We start from the raw sequence: 17,243 nt of genomic DNA, 5'->3' as shown, positions 1-17,243 counted from the left end.
TATCGTTGGCTTTATAACATATATAGTTGTAATATATATAAAAATAATGGTATAAAAGGAGGGAAGAAGGAATAGAGCTATATGGGAGTAATATTTCTATATGTCACTATAATTAAATTAGTATAAATCTGAAGTACATTCCAATAAATTAAGCTGTACATAATGAGCCATAGAACCCCTAAAATAATAATTCAGAAAAGATAGTGAAACAAATCATTAAAGGAATTACAATGTTACGCTAGAAAATATTCACTTAATGCAACACAGAGCAGTAAAGGAGGACTAGGGAGCAAAAAAGACCATGAGACATACAGAAAACAAAAAGTAAAAGGGCAGATATAAGTCCAACTATACTGTGCTATGGTTTGGATATCTGATACCGCCCAAACCTTATGTTGAAATTTGATCCCCCATATTGGAAGGGGTGCCTAATGGGAGGTGTTTGGGTATTGGAGGTGGATCCCTCATGAATGGTGCCATCCTCATGGTAATGAGTAAGTTTTCACTCTATTAGTTCCCATGAAAGCTGGTTGTTTAAAAGAGCCTGTTACCTCCCTCCCCTCTTTGTTTTCTCTTGCAATGTGATCTCTACACAGGTCAGCTCCCCTTTGCCTTTAACCATGAGTAGAAGCAGTCTGAAGCCCTCACCACAGGCAGATGCTGGTGTCATGCTTCTTGTACAGCCTGCAGAACTGAGAGCCAAATGAACCTCTTTTCTTTAGAAATAGCCCAGTCTCAGATATTTCTTTATAGCAACACAGACTAAGGCATATATCAGTAAAAATATTAAATGTGAGTGAATTACACAACCCAAAGACAGAAATTGCCGGACTGAACAAAAAAAAGATTCAACTGTATACTGTCTATGGTGGACACTCCATACATTCAAAAATACAAATAAGTTGAAAGTAAAATGATGGAAAAAATATATCGTACAAATTGCACCCATAAGAAGCTGGAATGGTTATACTAATATCAGACAAAGTAAACTTCAAAACAAAAAAGTCACTAGAGATAAAGGTGATCATTTTATAATGAAAAAGGATCAATCTATCAGGACAATATAACAATTATAAGCATATATGCACCTAAAAATAGAGCCCTAAATATGTGAAGCAAAACTAATAGAATTGAAGGGAGAAATTCATAATTCAACAATAATAGTTAGCAACATCACCTCCCACTTTTAATAATGGCTGTAACAGACAGAAGATCAACAAGGAAATAGAAGACTAGAACAACACTATTAACTAACTAGACTTACTAGATACCAATAGAATATTTCATCCAACAACAGCACAATGTGTATTGCACATGGAACATTCTCTAGGATAGACCATATCTTAGGCCATAAAAGAAGCCTCAATAAATTTAAAAGGATTAAAATCATATAAAGTATGTTCTCCTACTACAAAAAAGTATGTTCCTATGAATGTATTTCTATATGTTAGAGAACATAGAACACAGAAATGTAATATATTTGCCAATAACAGCACAAAGGAGGGGAGTGGGAGCGACATTGCTCTCACCACTACTATTCAACACTGTATTGGAGGCCGGGCGCAGTGGCTCACGCCTGTAATCCTAGCACTCTGGGGGGGCCGAGATGGGTGGATCGTTTGAGCTCAGGAGTTCGAGACCAGCCTGAGCAAGAGCGAGACCCCATCTCTACTAAAAAAATAGAAAGAAATTAATTGGACAACTAAAAATATATAGAAAAAATTAGCCAGGCATGGTGGCGCATGTCTGTAGTCCCAGCTACTCGGGAGGCTGAGGCAGAAGGATTGCTTGAGCCCAGGAGTTTGAGGTTGCTGTGAGCTAGGCTGATGCCACGGCACTCTAGCCCGGGCAAAGGAGTGAGACTCTGTCTCAAAAACAAACAAACAAACAAACAAAAAAACCACCGTATTGGAGATTCTAGCAAGGGAAATTAGGCAAGGAAATAAATAAAAAGCATCTGGATAGGATAGGAAGAAGTAAAATTATCTATATTTGTAGCTGACATGATTTTATGAATAGAGAATCCTAAGGAATACACTTAAAAGTGGTAGGGCTAATAAATCAGTCAGCGAACTGGCAAGATACCAAATCAATATACAAAACCAGCTGTATTTCTATACAGTACTAATGAACATTCTGAAAATGAAATTAAGAAAACAATTTCATTTAAAGTAGCATAAAAACACCTTAGGATAAATTTACCAAAGCAGGTGAAAGACTTATACACTGAAAACCATAAAACATTGAAGAAAGAAATTAAAGAAGACCTAAATAAGTGGCAAGACATCCCACCTTCATGGATAGGAGGACTGAACATTGTTAAGATTGCAATGCTCTCCAAAACTGTATTTACATATAGATTCCATGCAAATACTATCAAGATTCCAGCTGGCTTTTTTTTTTTTTATGGAAAGGCTGATCCTAAAATTCATATGGAAATGCAAAAGACTGACAATAGTCAAAACAATCTTGAAAAAGAACAAAGTTGTATTCATACTTTTCAATTTTAAAGTTACAGACATCAAGACAGTGTGGTACTAGCATAAGTCTAAAAATGTGGATCAATGAAATAGAACTAAGAATCCAAAAAAAAAACCCTTACATTTAGAGTGAATTGATTTTAACAAGGTGCCAAGACAATTCGATGGAAAATCATCTTCTTAACAAATGCTGTTGGGAGGCTGGGCGTGGTGGCTCACGCCTGTAATCCTAGCACTCTGGGAGGCCAAAGCAGGAGATTTGTTTGAGCTCAGGAGTTCGAGACCAGCCTTAGCAAGAGCAAGACCCCATCTCTACTAAAAAAATAGAAAGAAATTAGCGGGACAACTAAAAAAAATATATGTAGAGAGAGAGAAAAATTTAGCTGGGCATGGTGGCACATGCCTGTAGTCCCAGCTACTTGGGAGGCTAAGGCAAGAGGATCGCTTGAGTCCAGGAGTTTGAGGCTGCAGTGAGCTACATGACGCCACTGCGCTCTACCCAGGGAGACTCAAGGAAAAAAACACAAAACGACTTTCAATGGCTGCCTGTGTCCTCGCGATCGAGCGCACAAGTTCTTTGCTCTCCGCGTACTTTTGATAAATAATGGGCACCAATCATGTACCAGGCACCACCCTAGGGAAAGAAAATAACGCGTCGGGCAAGGTCCAGGTCGGTGTCCCAGGTGGTGGGCACTGCCCCCTGCCGCCCTGAACCGCTCATCCTGTCCTCTTTCCGTTCAGCCCCCAGGGTAGCGCTGCTCTACCCTGGCCTGACATTCCCTCCCGCCCGAGAGCTCCCAAGCCAGCCTCGGAGGGGCTGTTCCCACAAGCTGAGTCCCGCCACCCAGGACGGCTTCATTCTCTCGTCCGGTCCACCGCAGAGAGACAGAAGCCATTGGAAGGTCGGCCCTGGTGCCTCCGGCCGGGGCCAATCGTACTGCCCGCCTAGTCACGCTCCTCACACACCACCCATTCCACTTTCGGCCCCGCCCACGGCCTCACGGCTGCTACGAAGCCGTGCGAGGGCCCCAGAAGGGCTGCCCGCCAGAACGCCTGAAGGACCCCGCCAGGGCCGCGCAGCTAAACAGCGCCGTGTGTGGTGGCTGGAACCCGTGGCGGGACAGGTGAATCCCGACCCAGACTCCCACTGAACCGGGGCTCCGGACAGCCCAGAATCTGGGGTGGTGTTAGGGCCCGGGTACGAGAGGTGGTAGTCGCGCGGCTGCAAGCCTAGAGAAGTAGAGGCGGGGGCGCCAGGTCAAGACCAGCAGCCGCGAACCTGGGGGCTGGACGGCGTGGCCACGCTGTGGGGGCGGGGCGGAGTTGAGGGCGCCGCGGGTCCTGGCCGCGCGTGTGAGGTCGAGGGGCTTGGCCGCCGGCCTCGGGAAGCGGAGTGATGGCCCTCTCAGGTGTCGGGGGCAAATGGCCCGGCAGCTTTTAAAATTTGAAGTTAATTCTCTGACGGAGTCACCTTTAAGTTGAGCAAGTTTCTCTACTTGTCGACTTTTGTTAAAAATGAAGACCCGAGAGAGCCTCAACTTATCTACATTAGGAAAGGAATCACGTCCTCACTACAGGCGGTGCGTGTCCTCCCCTAGAGGGCCCCTAGCAGCCTGGCCTTGGAATAGTTGAATCAGGTTCATTCACTGATGCATTCGACAAATACTGTGGCGAGCCAGCTGTGTGCTAGGCACTGCTTTCCCGAAGCTGACCTTTTAGTGGGGAACATGTAACTGAAGGAAACTTGCAAGGAGCTGTGAGAAAGTATAACAGGGGAGGTGAGCTAAGATCCAGTGGTGAGTATGAGGTAACCCGAAAAGCACATTCAGAACTAGTCGCACAAAGGCTGTCAGGCCAGAAAGTCTTTTGAAATTGAAAGGCCCATGAGGCTGGAGCAAGAGAAACTTCAGGATTTTGGGGTTCCAGATGAGGCCAGAGAGGTGCGCAGGGACCCTGAGATCATGCAAAGCCTGGTAGGCCATGATAAGAATTTTGGTTTTTATTATAAGAGCAAAGTATTCCTTAAAGGCTAAGGAGGGGAATAGTATGATTAGATTTGCATTTTTAGTTCACACTGGCTGTGTGTGGAGAACAGATTGTAGAGGTGGCAGGAATAGAAACCGGGAGACCAGTGAGGAGGCTGTACAGATGTCCAGGGAGGAATGACGGTGTCTTGGACTGGGATGGTAGCAGTTGTGAGGGAGAGTTTTGTGTGGATTTTGAGGTATATTGGGTAGATAAAATTGCCAGAAGTTGGTGATAGTGTGGATATGGAGGGTGAGGGAGGGGAGGTGTCGTGGATGTCTTCACAGATAACTGGCAAAGATGCCAGGATACTCACCCCTTGGCATTAGGGAGAGAGTAGGTTGACTGATCTTGTACTGGTTGGCCTTGGTTTTATGGTTTGAGTGAAACAACAACTTGACAGCTATAGACAGGGCATGAATAGAAGAGACTGTGGCTTTTCTTTGTTTGGGCCAGACCCTGACACCACCGTTAATGTGATTGTTTAAGACTGCCTTCAAGCTAAGAAAAATGAGGATGTTGTTCAGATTCTGTTCCTCCATGTGTTCATGGAAGCCTTGTCTGTATTTGTTGGCAAATCAGAGATAATATTTTGAGACCTAGTCTTTATTCCTGCAGAAGTGATCTATTTTTCACATGTAAATAGAATTTCATAACTGGAAGAGACTTAAAATCTTAGTCCAGTTTATAAAATACTTTTATATTCATCGTATCATTTCCACAATTATTTATTGGGCTCTCACACCATGCTAGACACTAGGAATACAAAAATGAATAGAAATAAGGCTGCATAGGTTTATTTAGTCAATAAAACTGATCAAGCACCTTTGTACCAGGCACTATTTCAGCAGCTTTAGATACAAAATGATTATGACCAGTCCTTGACCTTGGAGTTGCATGTCTACAAGCCTTGCCACTGAGGACAGCTGAGTGTCTTAACAGGTTTGATTTGGGCAGGGGAGATCCTGACTTATCCATAATATTAGATAAGAGGTGGTGTATATCCAATGGACTTCTTGATATCCTAACAACACCCCAATTCTTGTCCATCTATCTTCCAATTCTAGAATTGATAGGAGAGCACTACAGGTTAGAGCATCTTAAGAGGGGAATCAGTCATTATACCCTCATGGCCAGGCTGTTTAGGAGTGTAAATTGTAAATCCTCTGTAAAATACAAAAGGAAGTTAGGAAGGGAAGAGAGTATTGGCAGAGGCAGGTAGTATTTAAACTTGAATTTCTCTTGAATGGAAAACTCCCTTGTAGGCTTACAGTTGCACAAAGCAGATTGTGTAATCCAATAGGGCAACTTGAATGCCCCCCCTACCACTCCCTTCCCTCAATCCCATGAGCCCAAATGGGCAATTAAATAAAACGTATACAGCCTTATGATGAAACTGTCAGGTGCTTTATGAGTGTCAGGAGTGAGGGCACTGGTTGGCTTGCAAGGCTGTGTAGCTCCAAAGTAGGGAAGGGTCGGAGTATAACACTCATGGGTGCATAATTCAGCTCTCTGATAGCAGAAGTGAGATGACCTCAATCCTGCGAAGCCCTCAGGCTCTCCAGCTCACTCTAGCCCTGATCAAGCCTGATGCAGTCGCTCACCCACTGATTCTGGAGGTAAGAACAAACCCTAAGCCTCTACTGTATGCCCTGGGCATTGCTGTTTCAGGTGCTGTAGGGACACTTGTGGCAACTGACAACACAGTCCTGTGCTAGATGCTTTGGGGGCAAACCATGAACTCTGACCCTAAGGAAATTAAAAATCTATGGAAGACTTGGGGTAGATCTACAATATAAGAAAGGACCCAATACAATAATAAAAAGAACCAAACCTCAGAACAATGTATATATATATTAGTTTCTATTGCTACATAACAAATTACCACATACTTGAGAGGTTAAAATAACAGTCATTTGTTATTTTACAATTCTATAGTCTAGAGGTCCAGTAGGTTTGGCTGGGTTATCTTGTTAGGGTCTCACAGGGCCAAAGTCAAGGTATCAGTTGACTGGGCCCTTGTCTGGAGGGTCTGGGGAAGAATCCACTTCCAGGCTCATTCAGGTTTTTGGCAGAGTTCAGTTCTTGTGATTATAGGACCAAGGTCCCCATTTCCTTGCTGGCCTTCAGGCAGGAACTGCTCTCAGTTTCTAGAAACCACTCAAATTCTTCACATGGCCCACTCCATCTTCAAGACAGCAACAGTGCAATCAGATCCTTCTCATGCTTTGAATCTGACTTCTCTTTCAGCCTCTAGCCAGAGAAAACTGTTCTAAAGGGCTCATGTGGTTAATTAGGCTCACCTGGATAATCTCCCTTTTGATTATAGCAAAGTCAACTGATTAGTAACCTTAATTACTTCTGCAAAATCCCTTTTGTTATGTAATGTAACATAATCATGTTGTATCATATTCACAGTCCTGGGGATTAGGGTGAGAAATCTTAGTGGAAGTGGGGGTCATTTTAGGATTCTGCCTACCATAGTTTGAGAAGTACTGGGCAACACTACTAATTCTGTCCACTGTGGTACAGAGGAAGATCAGAGCAGTCAGGAATAGACTGGAAGTGGTGGGACTTGGCCAAGCCTCAAAGGAAGGGTGGACTTTGGTTTGTGGCAGGAGGACAGGTGCTCCAAGAAGGGAGACATGAGGCAGGAACACGTGTGCTGGGTCTAAGTGCCACCAGCAGCTGGGTTGTTGAGACTAGAGAATTGGAAGTGGTAGAGGGCATGGAAAGTGCAGCCTTGAGCACTGAGCTAAAGTGGTTGAACTTCATTCCTTGAATAATAGGAACTACCCAAAACCTTCTGACCAGAGTGCTATATGTAAATTATAGGGTTTATAATCTATCAAGTGTGATGGTTTGGAGAGAGTGAGAGAAACTCAAGGCAGGACCACTCACAAAAGACTTTTATGGTGGTCTGGATGGTGGGTCCTATGAGCTCAAGGGGCTGCAGGTGTGGAAGGGCAGAGCCAGCACTTCTGTCCCCTTCCACCTGAGCTGACACTCTGGCTGTGTGATTGAAGGTCTTGACCTCATCCCACCTTTTTCTTCTGACCCACCAACGGGACAGACCCTCAAGTCCTACACTCCAAGGGGTCCTCATGGTTTCTTTTGGCCAGCCTCAGTTTACTGGTTGATTTTTATTCTTGGGGTGGTTTTTATCCAGGCTGTTCATCAGCAGATTCTGAGCAACAAGTTCCTTATTGTACGAATGAGAGAACTGCTGTGGAGAAAAGAAGATTGCCAGAGGTTTTACCAAGAGCATGAAGGTAGGACCAGTCGTCCTCCGAACGGAAGGCTTCTCAATCCCTGGAGGCCTGTAAGAGAATTTTAGCTGGAACATATAGTGGCAGGCTCTGTCTCACCTACCAACTGTGTAAAATTATAGCCAGGTCTTCTAAAATCTTGGTTTATACACACACTTTTTGTGATTATTAATCTTTTCTTCCTACAAAGGTTCTACCTCATTCATAGTCCAAACAGAAACTTAATTTTATGTCCTGCTAATAATACCAGTAGTTAACAGTTAATGAATGTTTACTCTGTCAAACATCACCCAAATGCCCATTATTTCATTTAATTCTCCCAACAACTAAAAAGTACTACTAAAAAGTAGTATTGTTATAAACTCCCCCTACATGGATTAGGAAACCGAGTTAGGGAGGTTAGTGATTTACCCAAACCAAATAGGTTGTAAGTGACAGAGCTGGGATTCAGACCCAGGTTTGTCAGACTGCAAGATCCTTGTTCTTTTCCCTATAACAGTTTTTATTATTCTAGGTAAGGAGGTAGAAGAACAAAATGTTCTCTTGGGCACCAAGATGAAGGTATCTTGATGAAGCTCCTCTCTCTTTGCAGGGCGTTTTTTCTATCAGCGGCTGGTAGAGTTCATGGCCAGGTACTTCTAATTTTTGTTCCAGCATCTTTATTCACTGAGGCGTATCTCCCCTGCCCCCTAAATTGATTTGTTTATTTCATTTGCTACTCTTAAAAGTTGTAATCAATGTCAAGTCTGAAGAAACATGGGCTGGAGGCTCTAACTGAGTCAACACTGATCTGTTGGGTGCCTGTCCCATGGCTGTAGGAAAGTAGTGATGAGTTGTGTGTAGCAACTCTGCTGATCTTTGTGGCCTTTCTTGTACATCAGCAGCAGCCCTCCATCATCTTCTATTTGAAGCAGCCTTGGTACTTAGCTAGCAAGGCAGGGAAACTCTCAGGATGCACAGTGTGCCTTTATCCATTCCCTCCTAGACTGGATGGCCAGATTTCTTCATGTGCTCCTTGTGTTCACAGTGGGCCAATCCGAGCCTACATCCTCGCCCACAAGGATGCCATCCAGCTCTGGAGGACACTGATGGGACCTACCAGAGTGTTTCGAGCACGCCACATGGCCCCAGATTCAATTCGTGGGAGTTTTGGCCTCACTGACACCCGCAACACCACCCATGGCTCAGGTAAGTCTGTTTCCCTTGTCCACAGCCACAAATAAGGGAGAACGTTTTGGCGTTAGCGGGCAGGCTGTATGGTGAGGTTGATAGCCAATCCCTCCAGTGTGCTTTCTGCCCATTGTGTTTCTGGCCCTTTGTAGTCATCTTGGAAGATGTGGCCCACAGACTTTCTCTACACGCCCTGGGATGGAGAGGGCAGGCAGGATAGAGGCTCAGGTTTCTGAACCTGATTATAACTGCCTCTTGCCTCCACCCAGAACTCCCTATGAGAACCCCATCTCTGTCTCATCTTCCCTCACAGACTCTGTGGTTTCAGCCAGCAGAGAGATTGCAGCTTTCTTTCCTGACTTCAGTGAACAGCGCTGGTATGAGGAGGAGGAGCCCCAGCTGCGCTGTGGCCCTGTGTGCTACAGTCCAGAGGGAGGCATCCATCATGCAGCTGGGTCAGGAGACCCCGGACCAGCCTGATGCAGGCCTGTCAGTCTGTGAAGACCAGTGGCAATGCCCAGACTTTTCTCCTAGACCTCTGGTCCAAAGCATTCTCCTAGGACCAGGGAAGCCTCGGGTGCCATCTCTGCTGGGTACCACCACCTGCCTGAGGGCCTAGCTCTTCACTGCACACCCTCCAGAATCTAGCTCTCTATCTACCTCTTCTCTGGAATGTTGATGGTGATTCAGAAGAGTGATGACTCCTCTTTTTGGTGAGAACCATTCATCCTTCTTCAAGGAGAAGCTTGCCTAATTGACTTGCCTGAAAAATGCATTGACTCTATATAAGCAACATTTGGCCTTTCTTTCTCAATAAAAATCTATGTTCTACTGAATCCTCCATGTGGCCACATTTAGAGGGTGCCTTTCAGGCTTCATCATCCTGACTTCTCAACAGTATTCAATATTGCTTCATTCTCCAGAAATACTCTCTTCTCTTGACTTTCCTGATCCTTACACCCTTAGTCTGCCTATTTCTTCATCTCCTTTGTTGGCTTATGCAAACATTTATTTTCATAAATTCTAAATTCAAGACATTCTGAATATAAAGATGGTTAAGACATTTGTTCCTCAAGTTGTTAATTATGAGGTTGGGTAGTCAGCCAGCCGTAATACATGGCAGAGATGGAGAGGTGCCTAACAGAGGTATAAAGTGCTGTGGGAGAACAGAGGGAAGAAGGTTTTACTCTAGCTGGGTGAGGAGGTGAGAGTGGGAAGGCTTTTACAAAAGATGTCGCTAACAGTGGAACTAAGCCTCAAGGTCAAATAGGGTACCGATAGGAGGGATCCGAAGGGCTAGACAGCCTGTTTATTTTCAGATCTGTATGGGTCAGTTTGGTCTGTGTGTGATCCAAGAAGCCTGTGACATTCTTATGACAGGTGTTGACGTTTCTTTCTCAGTACTTGTATGTTCCTCTTTTTTTGGTGGCCCGGAAGCCTTGGAGTTGAGAATTTCCTTCACCATCTACCACTCTCTGTAATGGTAGACCAGGAAATTTAGACCCACTGAACACAGAACTAGAAAAGCTATACAGTATATAAACAGCACCCATTTGAAAGCATCAAGTAGCAGTGAAGAGTTATAGGACCAAAATCCAGGACAAGAAGGAAACCCAGAGAAATGAGCCTGGGATTTGGAACCATTTTTCTCATAAGGGCACCTGCTGATTCTGGAAGAGGCAGCTGTGAGTCTGCGAAGCTAAGCAGAACTTTCAACAACCTCATTATGTTAGGGAGATGGTTTCCTGGATGCTGACAGAAGACCTGAGATTCCTGAGGCAGAGACCATTGCTCAGGGCACAGCAAACAGCTTGTTTGCCTTGATCTCCCTTGTCCTCCAAGTCCCCTGGGGACAATACAGGCAGGCCAGTTTTGGGGATAAGATTCACTAGGATCTGTTAAAAAATGTTCTCACTCAGCAGGGCCCAATGTCCTACCTGTTTACAGGCTGAGTGGTGAAAGGTGGGATTGAAACAAACCCCTGGATGTGGCCTTAGTTTTTGCTCACTCTAGGAGGAAAGAATGTTATAACAATGGGGCAGGCACCCTGCATCCTAGCCAAAAGGTACTCCTGAGCCAAGGAGTCCCCAGAGCTGAAATAAATGTCAGCAGTGAAGATATAGCTTTCTGTGGAGTGAAAACACTGTAAGTTCCTTTGGCTGAGCTGTGTAGGTAGCCACTCAAAAGCAAGAAATAAATGCAAGGTCTTACTGGCACAGAGCAGCTTTCTCCACACCCTCTGGTGCTCCCTTCCTCTCTTCCCCAACCTCAGCAGGTGTGAGGAGGGACCAAGTTTCCAAGTCCCCAAGGGAGACCAAAGGCCACAAGTACCTAAGTACACTGGAGAATTTTCAGGGAGGGAAGGGGCTGAAACTTTTATAGCCCTGCTGAATACAGGTGCCCAAGTCACCATCTTCTCTGGTCCTGTGGGGGAGGGAGCACTGGATGCAGGTGTTGCAGAAGGCACTAGGACTGCAAGGCAGAGCCATGGTGGCGTGCGTGGGAGTCATAAAGAAAGCACCCAAGTGCTCACTGGACACCAGGAGGCACACAAGGAGACAGGCAGCACCAACTCTGGAGCAAAAAAACAAAGAGAAAAGCCTCCCTAACACCCCTCATGAGATTCTGCCCTCTCCCATCTCCTGGTGGATGTGGCTTTGGCCCCTGATGTGCACATGTGAAACTCCTTGGTCTGTGTTCTTACAGGAAAATAAGTGCCCAAATTAAACTGACGGGTTTGCAGTGGGGAAGGAGAGCTGGTGAGTGGGGCTTTTGAGCCAGTCCAGCATCCTGCTGTGGCTCCCGCTGCTGACTGTGTAACTGACACGGATGTTTTAAACACCTGCACGGAGAATGCTCACGTGTGTTCTAGGGGATTCTCCCCTTTGGGGACTGTCAGAGAAGTGACCTCAGTCCCCTTCTGGCTGGCTCAACAGAAACAATATAGACTCCCAAGAGGAGGGGAAATCACAGCTTTGATGACTGTTGGAGAACTCAGAGTGGACAAGGATGGTGAGGCAGAAAGGAAAGAGCCCTGGATTAAGAGCTGGGCTTCAAGGACTGGTGCATCTTCCAGAGATAAGTTTGGTAGTGAAAAAGAAAAGCAGATACGGCTGGGCGTGGTGGCTTACACCTGTAATCCTAGCTCTCTGGGAGGCCGAGGCGGGCGGATTGTTTGAGCTCAGGAGTTCAAAACCAGCCTGAGCAAGAGCGAGACCCTGTCTCTACTAAAATTAGAAAGAAATTAGTTGGACAACTAAAAATATATAGAAAAAATTAGCCGGGCATGGTGGCGCATGTCTGTAGTCCCAGCTACTTGGGAGGCTGAGGCAGGAGGATCGCTTGAGGCCAGGAGTTTGAGGTTGCTGTGAGCTAGGATGACGCCATGGCACTCTAGCCCGGGCAACATAGTGAGACTCTGTCTCAAAAAAAAGAAAAAAGCAAAACAGATACGACATGTTCTACAACTACTATCTGCAGACACGGAACTAGATTCTATATGACCATTATTTCCTACAAGAGAATAACTTCCAAGGTTTAAAGATGTTTATTCATATCCATATGAAATGCCATAAAAAGATGGTTAGATGTGTTTGTTTTAACCTGAAATTGAGTAAATTCATTTTCTATTTCTGCATTTGTGTACATTTTATTTAATATTACATAAAACACTTATGATTAAAATATATCAAGTTAATAAAAAAACTTCAATATGGATTCAGCTAGAGAACAAGAGGTAACAGAGGAATCCACATATGTTTGGATATTCCAAAAGACAGATACTTCTTCCCAGTATCTATAAGAACATTCATAAGTTTTCTCACTCGTCAGCCTCCCACCACACAAAATCCTCCCCCATGATATCAGAATCTCCAAGTTCAAACCCTCATCTAATCATCTCCCTCCCATAAATTCACCATTGCACAAACTCTCCTTCAGCCTACTCTTAGTCAAATACGGCCTTGGGGAACCAGGGCCCTTGAATCATCCAAGGGCAGGAGGAACATGTGATTCAGGTCAAATGTTGAGCAGCCCTGGATCCCTAATCTGAGCCCACCTTTATCCCAGTTCTCTAGGAGCTACCCAGGATTCGCAGGTCCTGAATTCTAAGGTTCTGAGAGCCCATGATCCCTTAAAGACTCATTATAAATGCCCGAGCCTCATCCCCACCCTCCCCTCTTCCTTTCCTGGAGAGAGGCTTACCATAGGGCCCAGCATGTGAATCCCAGGCGCCAGCATGGGAGCCTTGGTCCCCACCCCTCACCCCAAGGCCTAGAAAGAGATGTTCCTGAGGTCAGGGTATGAAGGGCCCCCTCAAGATGGGAAAGTAGGGGCAATAAAGCAGGGGAGGGGAGGGAATGACAGTAGCAAGGAAGCAGCTGCAGAAAATCAGGACCCCTGAGACTGAGTTAAAAGAGTACTCCCACAAAGCCTCATGGGAAAGTGGCCTCTAAACACAGACCTCCTAAGGTGCTAAAACTGTGGAAAAGAAGGTGGGGCCACTACTCATGGAGGCAGAGGGCAGGAAATCAGTGACAGCAACTTGAACTGACCTTGGAAGGCCCTACCCTCGTTTCCCTGGAAGTTGGGCAAGTAGCAGAGGCAGCAAGTAGCCCCTCTGGTACCCTCCCTCCCTGACCCCCAAGCACTCTTCCCCACTAGCCTACCCTGCAGGCACCAATTCAACAGTAACAGAAAATTTGGGAAACAAAGGGGAAAGTCTGTACTGAAGAACAAGTCTGCACTGAGGGACAGGGAGCAGTCCCTCAGTGGGCACTGAGGGAGGAGTCTGCACTGGGGGACAAAGCTCAAGAAAAAGGAGTGAGTAATTTGGAGGGCTGAACAAAACTGCCAAAAAATGGGCAGAGCCAGAGAACTTCAGGGGTGGGGTTGAGGGATGAGGTCAGCAGGAGACAGGGATTGCCCTGATCTGTTTTACTTCTTGGGCCCTACAGTCATTTGAATCTGAGACCCCTTATCCTTCAGAAATGAGCCATCAGCCCCTACGCCAAAGAGCAGCTATTCTCTTCTCCATACCTCCTTCTCCACAACCCTTTATTCTGAAGATCTTACACCACCTCAAGCCTGTTACTGCAGAGATGGGGCCATTACAGACTTGATTTGAACCCCTTTTCCAGGACACAAAGGAAGGAGTGGTTCCCGACTAGAAGGCACCCAAAGCTATCCACTCTGGCGTGAAAGGAGGTCCCCTCTGCATCTCTTCCTGTGACTGCCTGGACCTGACAGTGGTCTTGATGGGCAGGCCTGTCTGATGTCTCTATAGTGTCTATGTGGATTTTAATAGAAAATAAACTTTTTTTTCCCCATCATGTTTAAAGCAGATGTACAATTGTTAATTTTTACACTTTAGTTTTTCGCTAGGAGAACCAACTTTGAGGGCATGTGGAATGATGGTGACCCACCCCTTCCCTGCTCAGTAACCCCCAAAGAAAACATACAAACACACACACACACCCCTCTGTGGCTCTTAGTTCAGGCCATGGAAGGGGACAGCATTATGGTGGCAGACCAGGCAGTAGTGCCTGAGTTGAATGTGGTGGGGAGAACCTACATCCTAGGTGCTCCTAGTCCTTACCCCAACCAGGCTAACCTCAGGGACTCCCTGGAGATCAACCACTTCTAGTGAGAGGCAGTGGACAAAGGCCCCTAGACCCTCCGCTCCTTTTCTCTCTCCTCCTCCTTCTTCCTTTCTAGCATCAAAACCAAGCCTAAGGTTTTTTTGGGCCACACAAACATCTCTCCCCTCTGTCTGTGTGGCAAATACCATCTTAACAAATAAAGACACTGGGGCCTGAGGGGACAGCCCTCCAAGGTACAGTCATAAGGTGTTGGGTAGAGCCAGCCCTGGGCCAAGAAGGGAGTGAGGCAAACCCTGGGAATGTAAGACAGGTGGCTAAGAGGGCCTTAGAACCACTACTGGAAGACTGACATGAGTGTGGCTAAAAGACTGGGCATGGAAATCAGAGCATGTAGGAGGGGCTGTGTTTAAAAACCCTTAAACTGGGTTTGGGAAGGCTGATGATGGGGCATTGCTAGTAGTCTTATCCCTGTCACTGGAGGGCCAAGGTAGCAAGGTTAGGAGGTTTAAGTCCTGAGTCTGAAGAACTTTTAGAATATCGCTAAGGGGACTTGGATTTGGGAATGGAGAGTTAGGAAGGGGACATAGTTAAGGAATCTGTAAGACTATAGAGCTGGGGACTGAACCCTGAGCAAAGTCTTAAGGTGAAATAGAAGAGGATGCAGCAAAGGCTAGAGAAATGGAAAAAAATAAAACAAGAGTTCATAAAAGCCAATGGAAGGATGCAGTTGCAGAAGAAAGTAGTCAGTCACATGCAAAGAGGCGCCTCTGCTCCTCTGTTCTCAGGAGCTAGCCCTCTGCCATCTTCACACTCACCGGAATGTAAGGGGTCAGAACACTGTCCCCGAGGCCCTCTCAGAACTAGAGCGGGGTGGGCATATGGTGGACGGATTTGACTACCAGTGTCTCTTAAGGGGTCACCTCCAGCCAACACCTTCTTCTCACTCCCTGTGTATAGGCTTCTCCCCTGAGTGCATCCTGGACATGTGATAAGCAGTGATGTCCACCTAAAGCTTGTCCATGCTACCTCACAAACAAGGTTTCTCCTGAATGTGTCTGCTGCTGTGGCTGATGACTGACTTGTTGCTAAAATCACATCCTCACTCCTTGCACACCTAAGGCTTTTCCCTGTGTGTGTCCTCTGGTGTCTGATGAGGGCTGACTTGTGGCTAAAGTCTTGTCCACACTCCCCGCATGCATAAGGCTTCTCCCTTGAGTGGATCCTCTGATGTGTGCTGAGAGTGGACTTGTGGCTAAAGCCTCGCCCACACCCGATGCACATGTAAGGCTTCTCTCCTGTGTGTGTCCTCTGGTGTGTGTTGAGGATTGTCTTGCAGCTAAAGCCCCGCCCACACTCCCCACACACATAAGGCTTCTCCCCTGAGTGTGTTCTCCCATGTGAGTGGAGGGCTGACTTCTGGCTAAATCCTTGCCCACACTCCCCACATACATAAGGCTTCTCCCCTGAATGTGTCTTCTGGTGTGTGGTGAGGAGGGCTGATTTATCACTAAAGCCTTGCCCACACTCTCTGCAAACAAAAGTCTTCTCACCTGAATGTATCCTCTGGTGTGTGATGAGGTGGGATCTCACCCTGAAGCCTCAGCCACAGTTCCTGCACACGTAAGGCTTGTCCCCTGTGTGAATCCTCTGGTGCTTAATGATGTCTGACTTTTCACTAATGCCTCGCCCACACACAGTGCACGTAAATGGCTTCTCCCTCAGGTGCATCCTCTGATGTCTGATGAGGTGTGACATGCGGCTAAAGCCTCACCCACACTGCCTGCACACAAGGCTTCTCCCCTGAGTGTGTACTCTGGTGGTTGTGGAGGGTTGACTTATCTATAAAGCCTCGCCCACACTCCCCACAGACATAAGGCTTTTCCCCTGTGTCCTCTGATGTCTGATGAGATGTGACTTCCTGCTAAAGCCTTGCCCACACTCCCTACACACAGAAGATTTTTCACCTGTGCCTGCCTTGTGTCTGAATAAGTTTGACTTCTGGCTAAAATCTAGTCCACACTCTCCAAACCTGACGGCTCCAAATCCTGAGATTTCTTCTCTCTCTGGAATTTTGTCTATTTCCTCAGAGCTCACACTCTGGGCTGGGCTGAGTTGTACCTCCAATGTTCTGTTGGCTTCCTGGGAGCTTACTGGTGGTCCCTGGGGTGGGCCAGAGAAAACCACTGGAGTCCACCTCTCCTTTGTACCCCAAAACACAGATTCAGTGCCTCCTTCCATTCGTTGATCTTCTGCTTCAGCCCCCCTGTGGTTTGTATTAGAAAGTTGTTGCTGTTGCTGAGCACCTGGGTAGGGATGCCCTGGTTGGAGTTGGTTTCCTGCAAGTAAACCTGGAACAGAGTGATAGAGCAGCTCGTCTTGGCTGAGGAACTGCTGACTGCCAAAGGCCAGAGGGCGGGAGGGCCAAGGATGGACTTCTGGCTCTGATTCTGCTGAAGAGAGAAAGTTTTTAGTGAGAGTAGTCATGGGAAGGGCTGACTGCACTCTTCTTCCTGTCTTATTATAAGACCTAGCTCATTAACCATTCACAATGATTAAAGCCTCTCTCCCCAACACATACTTTACAGGATCTATATTTCCATTCAAATTCTTTTAACTTTTTATTTGGAAATAATGCCAAATGTACAGAAAAGTTGTAAGAATAAGAACAGTACAAGGACCATCTGTGTAGACTTTACCCA

General features: G+C 46.1%; 2 protein-coding genes across 7 annotated transcripts; one reads left to right on the top strand and one right to left on the bottom strand.

Moving 5' to 3' along the window:
• Positions 1-3,503: 3,503 nt before the first annotated feature.
• On the top strand, positions 3,504-9,774 carry NME6 (NME/NM23 nucleoside diphosphate kinase 6). 6 transcript variants are annotated; one of them, XM_012639319.1, is made up of 6 exons: positions 3,504-3,604; positions 6,014-6,124; positions 7,675-7,777; positions 8,367-8,406; positions 8,802-8,962; positions 9,258-9,695. In XM_012639319.1, the coding sequence occupies exons 2-6, from the start codon at positions 6,035-6,037 to the stop codon at positions 9,422-9,424; spliced, it is 561 nt and encodes a 186-aa protein (XP_012494773.1). In that variant the 5' UTR covers positions 3,504-3,604; positions 6,014-6,034; the 3' UTR covers positions 9,425-9,695. The 6 variants fall into 6 exon arrangements, with proteins under 6 accessions (XP_012494773.1, XP_012494770.1, XP_012494740.1 ...); XM_012639316.1 differs by having other exon boundaries at positions 8,760-8,962; XM_012639286.1 differs by having other exon boundaries at positions 3,556-3,604; positions 6,028-6,124; positions 8,760-8,962; positions 9,258-9,774.
• A 5,797-nt stretch (positions 9,775-15,571) lies between these two features.
• Positions 15,572-17,028, bottom strand: ZNF589 (zinc finger protein 589). Its single transcript, XM_012638419.1, is given in 4 exon segments — positions 15,572-15,597; positions 15,600-16,333; positions 16,335-16,434; positions 16,437-17,028. Coding segments are annotated over 4 exon segments (1,452 nt in total).
• Between the last annotated feature and the right edge of the window lie 215 nt (positions 17,029-17,243).

Source organism: Propithecus coquereli, unplaced genomic scaffold (genome assembly GCF_000956105.1).
Source record: "Propithecus coquereli isolate 6110/MARCELLA unplaced genomic scaffold, Pcoq_1.0 Scaffold1, whole genome shotgun sequence".
In the NCBI taxonomy this organism is placed as follows: Eukaryota; Metazoa; Chordata; class Mammalia; order Primates; family Indriidae; genus Propithecus; species Propithecus coquereli.
Note: the sequence above shows the minus strand (reverse complement) of the source record. Positions and strands in the feature narration are given on the sequence as shown.